At 37.2% G+C, this 11,402-nt stretch overlaps 3 protein-coding genes across 3 annotated transcripts; 1 reads left to right on the top strand and 2 right to left on the bottom strand.

Moving 5' to 3' along the window:
* Positions 1 to 23: 23 nt before the first annotated feature.
* On the bottom strand, positions 24 to 2,981 carry LOC110802372 (uncharacterized). The gene is made up of 6 exons (XM_022007824.2): positions 2,740 to 2,981; positions 2,042 to 2,077; positions 971 to 1,172; positions 729 to 807; positions 480 to 597; positions 24 to 377 (listed from the first exon to the last, which is right to left on the bottom strand). Exons 1-6 carry the CDS (start codon positions 2,919 to 2,921, stop codon positions 353 to 355), a joined length of 642 nt encoding a protein of 213 aa, XP_021863516.2. The 5' UTR covers positions 2,922 to 2,981; the 3' UTR covers positions 24 to 352.
* A 1,573-nt stretch (positions 2,982 to 4,554) lies between these two features.
* LOC110802311 (uncharacterized) lies at positions 4,555 to 6,011 on the top strand. Its single transcript, XM_022007756.2, has one exon. It carries the CDS (start codon positions 4,742 to 4,744, stop codon positions 5,672 to 5,674), a length of 933 nt encoding a protein of 310 aa, XP_021863448.2. The 5' UTR covers positions 4,555 to 4,741; the 3' UTR covers positions 5,675 to 6,011.
* A 595-nt stretch (positions 6,012 to 6,606) lies between these two features.
* Positions 6,607 to 10,578, bottom strand: LOC110802310 (protein NRT1/ PTR FAMILY 5.8). The gene is made up of 4 exons (XM_022007755.2): positions 10,105 to 10,578; positions 9,757 to 9,974; positions 7,884 to 8,404; positions 6,607 to 7,452 (listed from the first exon to the last, which is right to left on the bottom strand). Exons 1-4 carry the CDS (start codon positions 10,157 to 10,159, stop codon positions 6,651 to 6,653), a joined length of 1,596 nt encoding a protein of 531 aa, XP_021863447.1. The 5' UTR covers positions 10,160 to 10,578; the 3' UTR covers positions 6,607 to 6,650.
* Between the last annotated feature and the right edge of the window lie 824 nt (positions 10,579 to 11,402).

Here is an 11,402-nt window from a genome sequence, read left to right as displayed (position 1 = left end):
ATTTGGAAAATTAACAGTGATAATTCAGAATCAAAAAAATAATTCTACATCCACAAAAAACTGTTTAATATGTAAACACAACCTTCATCTCTTATTTGTGAATAGAGGAAGTTAAATAAATTACATACCAATTACGGTGTTGATACTATACAGTGTATACCCAATTACTACTAGTTCTTACATGAACATGAAAATGTATTGTACCACTTTCATAATGCACACACGTATAAGCACCTTACAAACTAAAAATAGACAGTACAAAGTGATGCACTTTGCATAATAACGTTAATCAGAAACAATGTTTTATCTACACTTGGTTTTTACATTGATACAGCATGCCAGAATCCGAATACTACAAAGAGAATGCCAATTTGTTCCTGCAGATAGGAAACATTTAAATGAGAGCAAGAATTTTACAGTTCATGTAATTAGAACTTGATATACATTCATTCAAATCATGATTTAGAAATTTCACTCACATTTTCCAATGTAAATACTGCTTAACAGTAAGCGGTTTTGGGCCTCCAAACCAGTTAATCAAAAATATATCTTTGATTTCTAGTTTGAATACCTGGAAGTGGTGGCTCTCTGGCCAACCTGATCAAACATAAAACATTGTGTTAGCCTTAACAAGAAAATATCCTTCGACCAATGGAGGTGAAACATTTCTTTTTCATCAACTACGGTAAATAATATGAACTACTTGTAAAAGAAATGTTGTTAATTACCTTTCATCTCAGGATGCTTTGCAAACAAGGCAGACCTTGCAAATCCTGCTTCTTCGGAGTCTGCATCAACCAGTTTTAACTGGAAAAAAAGGGGGAGAGTATGAATCTTACAAGTCTACATGTATTTTTCTAATAGCTTTAGTCCACATGTATTCTTCTCAGTGTAAACTAGGCCTTTCGGCAAGTTTGAAGCAGAACATCTACAATGATACAATATTACAGATGAGAAAGATAAAGCGCACCTTTCCTGTGAGTGTAATTTTTGCACAAGTAGGGTTTTCAGGATCTGTTTCTCCACAAGTCCCAATTGGGTATTCGCTGATTGTGAATGAGGATCTTTGGTCCTTCAAAGCATTAGCTGCGGTGGGATCAAGGGTTGTCAAGTAGAAATACGGTATACCTGCACTTTTTCCTGGTATCCCGTCACTAAATGAAACCACATTCCTGCACGCGGATTGCAGACATGTCATGAAATGATTCATAAATCAAGCATCAAAGAGTTTGTGTTATAATAGAACAAAATTTCTAGAACTTAGTCCCTTTATAAGCAAATTGAGCAGCAACATGAAAACCTTAGGCTCAAAGAAATTCCCAGCAGAGCAACAACCCAACTAAAGTAGTAGATTATGGTCACTGGTCAGGCCATAATTGGGAACCATAATGGAAAAACTTGAAAACTGCTACTGTCCGTTCATTAATGATCAAGGTTTTGTCAATCGAGCATCAACAACATATAACACAGACATGGCTGGATATGTTGTATTACGTATGTAAATATAACGTTATACTTCCCCAAAAACTAAATTGAAAGTTGAACAAATGGTGCATTGTTAAAGAGCCAACAAGGTGATATGTGGTCCTGTGGAACATATATAGAACCTTGATTGACAAACATAAGACAACACATTGATGCCATCACATTGGAAGCGCTGAAGGCTCTACCGAGCCAGGTCATCTAACCAAAATTTGTGAAATCTAACTCATCCTAGACTGTAACAAGTACATCGACCAAAGTTTGTGAAATCTAACTCATCCTAGACTGTAACAAGTACATCGACCAAAACGATGCAATCATCCTAGACTGTAACAAGTACATCGACCAAAACGATGCAATGACATTGAAAGAGTATCAGGGATTCAGGGTAACAAACAAACAATCAATGCCAGGCAAATCCTGCCAGTTTTCTGTGATAAGCAATTGTGTCTATTGTGACACTGATAAACAGAACCCGACTAAAGCAGTACAACCCTACACAGTACACAACTCTAAAAACCACAGAGAGGGAGTGCAAAGGCGGGGCAAGAAAGAATACCCGAAAGGTGCTCCTCCTAAATCTGCTGAAAGGGTACTGCAAAAATATGAAAGAAACATGTTAGTTTTACCTTGAACAGAAATAAAGCACATTAACACAAAAACAAATCAGAACACTACTATCATGCTTATGAAGTTCCTTTAGCATTGTTAAACAATTCAGCAGAAGTTTCGCAAAATTGTAGTAATTGAAAGTTGAAACAGGTGTAAAACTACCAAAGCATTAATGGTACTTTTCGCATCACTTAAAGCTCCCCAAATGAGCAAATCAGCCAAAAAAACAATAACCTTGTTTGTACTGCATAACCGGTTGTACAATAGAAATTGCCATAAAGCTACACAAACACTAATTTTCAAAGTTCAATTTCTCCAATATTGGACTATTGGTCACTCTAATTCCCATACAAAAAAATCGGTTCACAAAATCACACAATTTCACCAAGCTGATTCACATGATTGCATAATCTGAAAAAAGGATCAACAATACAAAAGATTGAACAAAATCACGGATAATTAAAAATAAACTATTGCAATCAATGTAAATAAACCAGAGTCATCTATCAAAAATTGAAGTCTTGGGGGTGTTAACCAAGACCTGAAATCGAATCCTATCAACATTCATTGACCGTGTGGCTCTCTCTACACTAAAAAAAAAAAAAATCAATCAGAAATTGAGAGAAAGGAGGAGAGAGAAAATACTTGAGGACACCCCATGAATTCTGGGAGACCAACCAACGCGCGTAAGCAGCGGCATCATTGGGGTCTGGTTTGGAGAGAGAAAGTACGGCGCGCCCATCAACACTTGATTGCAACTGCAACACCATCAACATCAAATATGAGATTAGTAAAGTTGCTTTGAAGATTAGAGATTTCATTTTCATCACTTCCGTTTTTTTCCCCCCTGCTAACAAGATAGAATAAAGAGTGAGGATAATGATGGCTTTTATAATTAGTAGATTAGTACCAGATTACCAGTTGCCTATTTGAGTGAAATAGTTAAAAGGGGTGATAATAGATTGCGTTGAAGTGTGCTCTTGCGTGGTGTGATTGCATTGTGGAATTGTTTAGGTTAAAACACTTGCACTGATGGATGTATGGAACGAGTGTATCATGTGTAACTGATTTTATGTTTTGTAAGTTTAAATGATCCGGGTTGAAACAGTTCGGGTTCTAAACGATCCGGGTTGAAACTGTTCGGGTTCTAAACGATCCGGGTTGAAACAGTTCGGGTTGTAAACTGTCCGGTTGAAACAATTCGGGTTGTAAACGGTTCGGGCTATGAACGGGTTTTTCCCGGATTGAAACGGTTCGGGTTGAAATAAATCGGTTCATTAACGGTTTTCAGGTCCATTCGGTTCGGGTAGAAACGGTTCGGGTTGACGCATGCCGATTTGTTATAGGGTATCGAGTCTTAATCGGTTTAATATTTTCGAGACGATTCGAGTTCGGGTTTAATGTTATCGATTCGGTTAGTTTTTGGGTTCCAACTAATGGTTCAGGTTCTTAACGATTCAGATTAACTCACAGGGTTCAACGGTTCGGGTTGAGATTTGACAGCCCTAGTTATGAACAACTGATTAGCCGAATGGCTAAAATAAGATCTTAAAAAAAAAGGAAATTTGGTGAAACACTACCTTTAAGTTTGGTGGTTTTGTGAATTGCTACCTTTTAAAAAGAAAATTATATTTTACTACTTTATAAGTTTGGTTTGTTTGACTAACACTACCATTTGACATTTTTCGTTAATGTTTTCCATCTTTGAAATCCACTACAACGGTTATATAATATGACAAATGAGCAAAACAACAAATGAACAAAGTTATTTAAAATAAAAGAAGAAATACACGACGGGAAATAATACCGGAAAACGTCAAATTGTAGTGTTAGTCAAACAAACCAAACTTGTAAGGTAGTTAAATTTAAAAAAGTTTTTATAAGGTAGCAATTCACAAAACCACCAAACTTAAAAGTAGTGCTTCACAAAATTTCCAAAAAAATAAGTGAAAAACAAGGTGAGTAAAACTAGTAGTGAACCCATCCTTAAAATTAGAACTGGCAAACATGTCGTGTCGTGTTCGTGTTCATGTCGAATATAAACGGGTTGGAAAAGTCTCAACACTAACCCGACCCATTTAATAAACGTGTCATGCGTGTTGACCCGTTTAACTAATCGTGTCATAATCTCTTGACACTAACCCGTTTTTTTCGTGTCCGGTTCGTGTTGTGTTATCGTGTTTGTTCGATAAAGTTGGCTTTATTATAAGGTTTGTAACCGAATACATTAAATTATTAGTTGATTTTTCTTAATCGGTTCAAGTCGTGTCAGTTTCGTGTTGAGAATCTCAACACTAACCCGATCCATTTAATTAAACGTGTCGTGTCGTGTTGACCTGTTTAATTAAACGTATCGTAAACCTTGACACTAACCCGCTTTTTTCGTGTCCGGTTCGTGTCGTGTTATCGTGTCGTGTCAGATTTTGTCAGCTCTACTTAAAACTCTTAAAATTAAAGAGAAAATAAAAATCGACACCTTTTGCGGCGGCAGAAGCAAGCAAGAAATCGTGGACCTTTCAACTTAGCAACCAGTCTGCGGTCCACTTTCTCTCTCCTTTGACTAATTTCCTTCCAACCTCTCTACTCTCTTTGTAAAGATCATTTCCGAAGAATCAACACCAAGAACTTTCTTCTCCAATTCAACAAGATGGGACTCTTTTCAATGACCTTCGCCGGCGGCAGTTTAATCCTTATCGGAGCTTGGGAATCTCTCTCCTCCTCTTCCTCCCCACCACCACCACCCAACAACCACCGCCGTTTCTCCACAATCACCCTAATCTCCGCCGCATCACTCTCTTTACTCTTCATCATCGACTCTCTACTGTCCTTCTTCAACGCAACCTCCTCAAACGACAAAGTTGGGTCCGCCGTTCAACTCCAGGTACTCGCAATTTCCTCCCTTTTCTTCATGTTTTCTCTTCTGGGTTCCCTCAATTTCCCTTACCCTTTACTCAATTTGATCCTTCTCTTCGCTTTTCTTGAAGAATTTCTCCTTTTTCACCTCCATTTGAAAGATTCTGATGGGATTGAGAATCGTTATTATGATTTAATGCTTGTTCCGATTGCGATTTGTGCGTTTTCCACTATGATTGAATTGATTTCCCCAGATTCTGGAACCCCTAAATTAGGTCGTGGGTTAGGGTTAATCTTGCAGGGGACTTGGTTTGTGCAAATGGGGTTTTCGTTTTTCACGGACTTGATTGCGAATAACTGCAATTTGCATATTAAGAGTAGGGGGAATTATACGATCAATTGCAAGGGTCATATGGATACTCACCGTGGAGGGGCGATTGCTGTGCTTATGTTTAATTGCCACCTTGCTTTCCTTGTTGCTCTGTTTTGTGGGGTGTTTTCGGTTTTTGGGAGAAGGTTTGTCGCCCAGGGTGATCACTTGAAGTACCGGCCCCTCGGTGCTGAGTTGCGAAGAATGGAGAACCAAGGGAGGTTTACTTTGGATTCTGATTCCGATGATGGTGTCATTGATGTGGTTAAACAAGGAGATTGTAGTTCCGGGTTAAGAGGAGAGAATGGTGCTGTAGAGTTGGGTGTCAATGGTCATGGTTCTCATTCAGAGAATTAGGCAACATAGAAACATTTCTTTCTTTGATGTGATATAGAAGATTACTTGTAAATTGTGAAGGGGTTATGCCATTAATCAAAGAATGACGTAGGTTGAGGAAAGGGGATGATGCCCTCGATTCGGGGAAGATAGCTATGGATGTCATCTTTGTATTAGGTGAATAAGGTGATCATAGTTATGAGTGTAATGAAGCATTCACATTCATTCTTTATTACTGTTTTTGATGGTTTTCAGCCATAAAATGTTTTGTTTTGTATATTACTCGTATGAACCACGAAAGCTTAAGCGTTGCAATCTGATGGAGTTGTACTTTCTATTGTGGTACAAGTTTGGTTTAGTGTGAATGTTTGTTCTGTTCAATGATTATACTGTCTTTTCAATTTTGGATCTTTGTTGTGTTAAGGTTGAATTACATGGAGAATGTGTGAAACAGGGTTTGATGATGTTATTCCCTTAAGCTTAAGAGCGCATATTGCCATTTCCCCCACTGTTGAGACTTGTAGTTGTTGCTTGGAATAGACTTTACTCTCTATCTCTTCGATAAGTCTGAGTTTATCATTTTGCTATTTTCGTGTTATGATGGAAGCACGTTGAAGTTGCTATGATTGAATTTGGTGCCGTATAACTCTAATATTGAAGTGTCAATAGATTGATGCATCCCCTGATTTCATTTTCCATCTGTGTCTTAGTCTCCAATACATCTATTGCCTTGTCCTGTGACTAGCACTGCTCAAGTAACTTTAGTCATGCACTTTCAGGCTCACAGTTTCCTGTGATGCCATTGTTTCTGTTATTAGTTCTTCTGGTTTGTGGCAGTTCACCTGTCAAATGTTGAGGATCGCATTTTGTAATAAGATTAGCCTAGTTGCTTTGATCCTTAAGCCGTTAGAGTGAGGAAAATTGATAAATCAAAACTTTATAAATCATTCTCATCAGAAAACTTACTACTACTCTATTGTATTGATAAACCAGAACTTTATACATCATTTTCATCACCCAAGTCGCTCCTACTTTTGTGAAATCTACACAAAATCATATACAGCAGCAAACTGAATGTACTTAAAATAGCTAGTAGCCAATAATACTTATCTAGCCTTGCTTTGGACATATCATCAGTGAACCAGCTCTGTTTTCCTCCCCTAGTAGTGAAAAACTCAATCAAAGATATCATCATGGCACTGAGGAAACTCCCTACTCCAAACACACTAGTATACAGAGCAATTCCCATTGTCCTCATTTTAACAGGGACTTCACCATAAAAGAACTCTTGCATTCCCACAACAGTGAAGATATCTGATATGCCTAGTAATATGTATTGTGGTAGCAACCAAAATATAGTTAAGGATGGATCTTTGAGTCTCTTCTCCTCTACCAAGGCAGCAATCACCATGGCAATGATTGACAGTACCATCCCAGCTCCCATTCTTTGCAGGACGGTTATACCCTTCTCATTCCTTGTGAAAACTTGGGTACATGGGACGAGAATCCTGTCATACAAGGGCATTAGGAGGATAATTGAGACAGTAATGGCTCCTTGGAGAGTTGCTGGTGGGATTTTGAACTTTGTGCCTATGTTTCTTTTCATTGTCATGCCTTGCTTGGTGAAGAATGTTGCTGGTTGTTGAAAGATCACAGCAAATAGCAGCAACATAGTCCATATAGGTAACAGCCTTAATGATACCTTAACATTGTCAGAAAAGGAAATGCCTTTACTGGGTTTATCATTAACCTCTTTTGTTCCTACTAGCTTTTGGCTTGAGAGTTGATTTTCCTGCAGCCTTTAAGATAGAGAGGAAACACGAAGACCGGTTAGTTAAAATCTCGCAAGTTAAAAGGAAAATTTTAAGGTGTTGTTTGGTTGACATAAAAAAACATAGGAAGTTGGACTTCCATAGGAATTGCAAAGTATGTGAGTTGTTTGGTTGACAAAGTTTTGGTGAAATGGGGGAAGTGGAACTTCCTACAAAATGAGGGAATCGCTTACCTAGTGCTCCCTAGGTAAGTAGAAATTCCCACATTATCAGCCAAACAACTTTAGAAAATTCCCTTGATTTCCTATGATTTTGTATTTCATGGGAAATTTTACTTCCTATGTGAACCAAATGACATCTAAAAGTTAGATTGATCAACTGATTCCTGAATTATAATCTGTTTCATTTTGTAATTTTTGTTTCAAGTTGTTTCTTTTATGAAAGAGAAGAAACCTTACTCTAACTCTGGAACATCGGCTTTGCGATTGGGTTCACCGATGCCACAGTTGTAGACCCTTGATATCGCAGCTTTTAGACCATCAGCCATAGTCTTGAAAGGATTATGATTCTCAACCTTGTGATCATTAGCGAAAATAACTGTATAACTTCTGGTGCCACAAGAAAATAAGAAGATAGACGCGATCATGACAAAGGTAGGAACAGCAAAGCCAAGAGACCAGCCAAGAGTATCTTGGATGTAAGACATTATAGAGACTCCTAAGAGGCTGCCAGTGCAAACACCAAAGTACCACCAAGTGAAGAAAACAGTCCTTTTACTGGATTTTTTAAGGTCTGTTTGGTCAGTGGGTAAATCTTCTTCCTCTCCAAGCTGATCTGCTCCAAAGGCTTGTAAGGAAGGGTTGTAGCCACCTTGGCCGAGCGATATTAAACAGAGTGACCAAAACATGAAGATGTTTGAAATACTCTTGTTCACTGGCCATGCCCATTCAAATGTGGTTGATGTTAATGATGCAAGACCCTTTACAGTAGAGGAAACAAGGACAAATTAAAAATAGAAATGTTATATGAAGTACTAGTAACTTATAACCAATGAGAGTATAAGCCATATTGTAATTAATTTATTTCGAGTCAGAGTCCTATATTTCAAATGAACTTCAAAGTTTGAACTCAAAAATGTCAAGACCAACTAAGATGTAACTTGTAGCAAGTGTTAACCGAGCTGCATGGTTGCACTTTTGAACTCGACTCGATTCGTTATCATCCCTTAATCTTCCATGAACGTTTATTATGGAATTTTATTACGGAGTACTACTTACTGTATTTGCCCACATTGGGTAATCCCGACAGGGCGACACCCCTGTCCCATTACGCTCTTCAGCACTTACTCAGTGTTACAGTGTACACTACGGAGCATTGACAATATACGTAGTACAACGTAAATGAAATAATAAAATAATGTAGTAATGCTAAGCTTAATAAGCACCACCTGGGTGCGCCATCTAGCAAGTTTAAACTACAATGTACGAAGTATCAGTCATCAAACCACCATCACCTGGGTGCGCTCCCCCACCATAGCATCCTTATCTCAGTCCCTCTTCCTATCAATTTTGCCAACGAAAACTCACACTTTCACCCACCGCAAGACACACTAAGTTCCCAGAATCGCCACCGTGGCAACCCCAAACTCACCCACGTCCACCGTCAATCAACCTAAGAGGCTATTTGATGACAATTAAGAAAAGGGGAGTGAAAGTTTATGGGAATTAATGGACTGTGTAGTTGTTTAGTGGACATAAAAAACAACATATGAGGAAATTTGGACTTCCAACAAAACCTAGAAAGTAAATTACCAAGCTCCCCCGTCAATCAAAATTCATAGGATCTTTAATTTCCATGTTATTAACCAAAAATCTTAAGAAAATTCCTATTATGTATGTAAATTAAACTCTCATGTCAACCAAACAAGCCCTAAATTGCCCCACCACCTATACTACTCAAGAGAAAAAAAACAATGGAACTCAAATATTGTATAAATGGACTTACTTTATCAACCTATACATCTAATTAGTAACACATTCAAAAACCTCATCCTCATGGCGTATCCCTCCTCTTAACCATTTATCATACTCCGTACATTTAAGATATAAGTCTTTTTTTCAAAACCAACTACGGAGTAATAAATTCTACTATACGTACTACTATAACATTATACGTAGTACGTTGTAGATGAATTTTCAAATATCAATATATAATTCAATATGCTGATATGCATGGTATAAAATGTTACGTAATAATATAGTGTACTACAAGGACTTACGGAGTACGTAGTACTTCGTATAGTAGTAGTACGTACGAGTATAAAGAACTCACCAGAATGTAGAACAAAGATGAAACCAATATAGTGGAATAATGATCCCATAAAGAATCAGCAAGAGGAGCCACCAAGAGTGGCATTATTGACGTTAATCCACACCAACTATTTACTGTTTTAGCCGCCGCAGAGTTACTCATATGAATATTATCAGTTAGATAAATCACCAAATTTGATGCCACCCCTTTGAATGCAAATCTCTCCATACCGGCAATTACTGCAAATTAATTAAACCATGCACGTAATCAATTAACGAATAATTAATCAAATTAACGAAGAATGAAGATGACAACGACAACAAAAACAACTAGGGGAATGGAATAGTATATGTATATATATATATATACCTATAAGCATGATACATGGTTTGTTGAGGACTTTAGGTTTCTTTCCTCCTGCCATAGAGACTAGAGAGAGAGAGAGAGAGTTATAAGGAAAATGATAAAAACTATATTGTAGTTAAAAGCCTCCAATTAATAGCTAAGTAGATGCTTATTGGTTCAAGCTTCATGACGATGATGATGATGATGATGATCTAGTTTGCTTAGTCTATTTTTTTTTCCTGCAAATTCATGAAAACAATTACGACTCATTTTGTAGGCAAAGTTTCCATTATATATTTGTTGTGCGCACTGTACCCATTATTGTCATTAAAAAAAACAATAATGGTAGAAAAGTTTTTTGTTTCCTTATGTTTTAATGGGATTACTAAGCATTTCACTAATATACTTTATTTACTTCTTTTTTTCCTTTTTTTTTTTGTGACATGTATTTTTTTTAAATGAGTATCGTTAACAACTAGTCTTCTATCTACTCTTCTGGTACCGGTAATACTTATTGAACTGTAATCAAGAGTAAGTCAATTGTATAGGATCGGAGCAAGTGAGGTGATTGACTTGCATTGACATGAGGTCTATTAACCATAACGGTGTTTTACAAGAATTTAATTTAAATTTGGTTGCGTTGTTAATGTGGAGTAGCGTATCATTATATTGTTCATGTAACACACGCATAGCGTGAGTGGTGCACTTGCCATCACATGGTTTGTGTATGTTGCACACACCCATTCTAGCTTAGGTGTACTAGGGATTTCAGTTAACCTAAGGTATAAAGTTGTTAGGTTGTGAAATAATAGTAAAATATAAGTGCATGATCACATTTCCCACCTTGTGAATAAAAAACAAAAGAAAGAATTGAAGTAGAAACATGTACTACGTACTAAGCATTAGTACGTGATAGTTGGGTTGTTTTTCTTACTTGAATGAGCCTTCATTCATTTTGTGTGATTACTCCTTTTCTACTTTTCCGGAGTTGATGTGATCAATTATGTCTGAGTTACGTTGCATACATGTCATGGCGATAAAACAATTATATTAATGCAAATCAAGTTCCAGCATAGAGTGAAGATAGTTTGACAGAAATTTCCGTACATGAACAATATTAGCTAAACACCGGCCAATTAACACCGTTATCTATCCTTCTTAGCAACACGATGAGCTCCCAAGAAAACGTCAAAATTAAAGGAATAAAAAATAATTAATATCGCGCATAAAGTATACATAAAGGGGAGTATCCGATCGTTTGAATTCTTAGGTTGCTTGAATGTGTTGACAACATTTGGTACATGGCCGGCATTCCAGAATAA

Source organism: Spinacia oleracea, chromosome 1 (genome assembly GCF_020520425.1).
Source record: "Spinacia oleracea cultivar Varoflay chromosome 1, BTI_SOV_V1, whole genome shotgun sequence".
NCBI classification, from domain to species: domain Eukaryota; kingdom Viridiplantae; phylum Streptophyta; class Magnoliopsida; order Caryophyllales; family Amaranthaceae; genus Spinacia; species Spinacia oleracea.
The sequence above is the reverse complement of the archived record's forward strand: the minus strand, read 5'-3'. Positions and strand labels throughout refer to the sequence as shown.

Excerpts from the sequence above, each read along its gene's own strand:
- LOC110802310 (XM_022007755.2), bottom strand. The coding sequence starts at position 10,159 with ATGGCAGGAGGAAAGAAACCTAAAGTCCTCAACAAACCATGTATCATG. Across the intron at positions 9,975-10,104 it reads ACCATGTATCATGCTTATAG|TAATTGCCGGTATGGAGAGA; the intron begins GTATATATATAT and ends ATTAATTTGCAG. Across the intron at positions 7,453-7,883 it reads GCCGATGTTCCAGAGTTAGA|GCTGCAGGAAAATCAACTCT; the intron begins GTAAGGTTTCTT and ends TCTATCTTAAAG.
- LOC110802372 (XM_022007824.2), bottom strand. The coding sequence starts at position 2,921 with ATGAAAATGAAATCTCTAATCTTCAAAGCAACTTTACTAATCTCATAT. Across the intron at positions 1,173-2,041 it reads TTAGGAGGAGCACCTTTCGG|GAATGTGGTTTCATTTAGTG; the intron begins GTATTCTTTCTT and ends ATCCGCGTGCAG. Across the intron at positions 598-728 it reads AAAGCATCCTGAGATGAAAG|GTTGGCCAGAGAGCCACCAC; the intron begins GTAATTAACAAC and ends ATGTTTGATCAG.
- LOC110802311 (XM_022007756.2), top strand. The coding sequence starts at position 4,742 with ATGGGACTCTTTTCAATGACCTTCGCCGGCGGCAGTTTAATCCTTATC.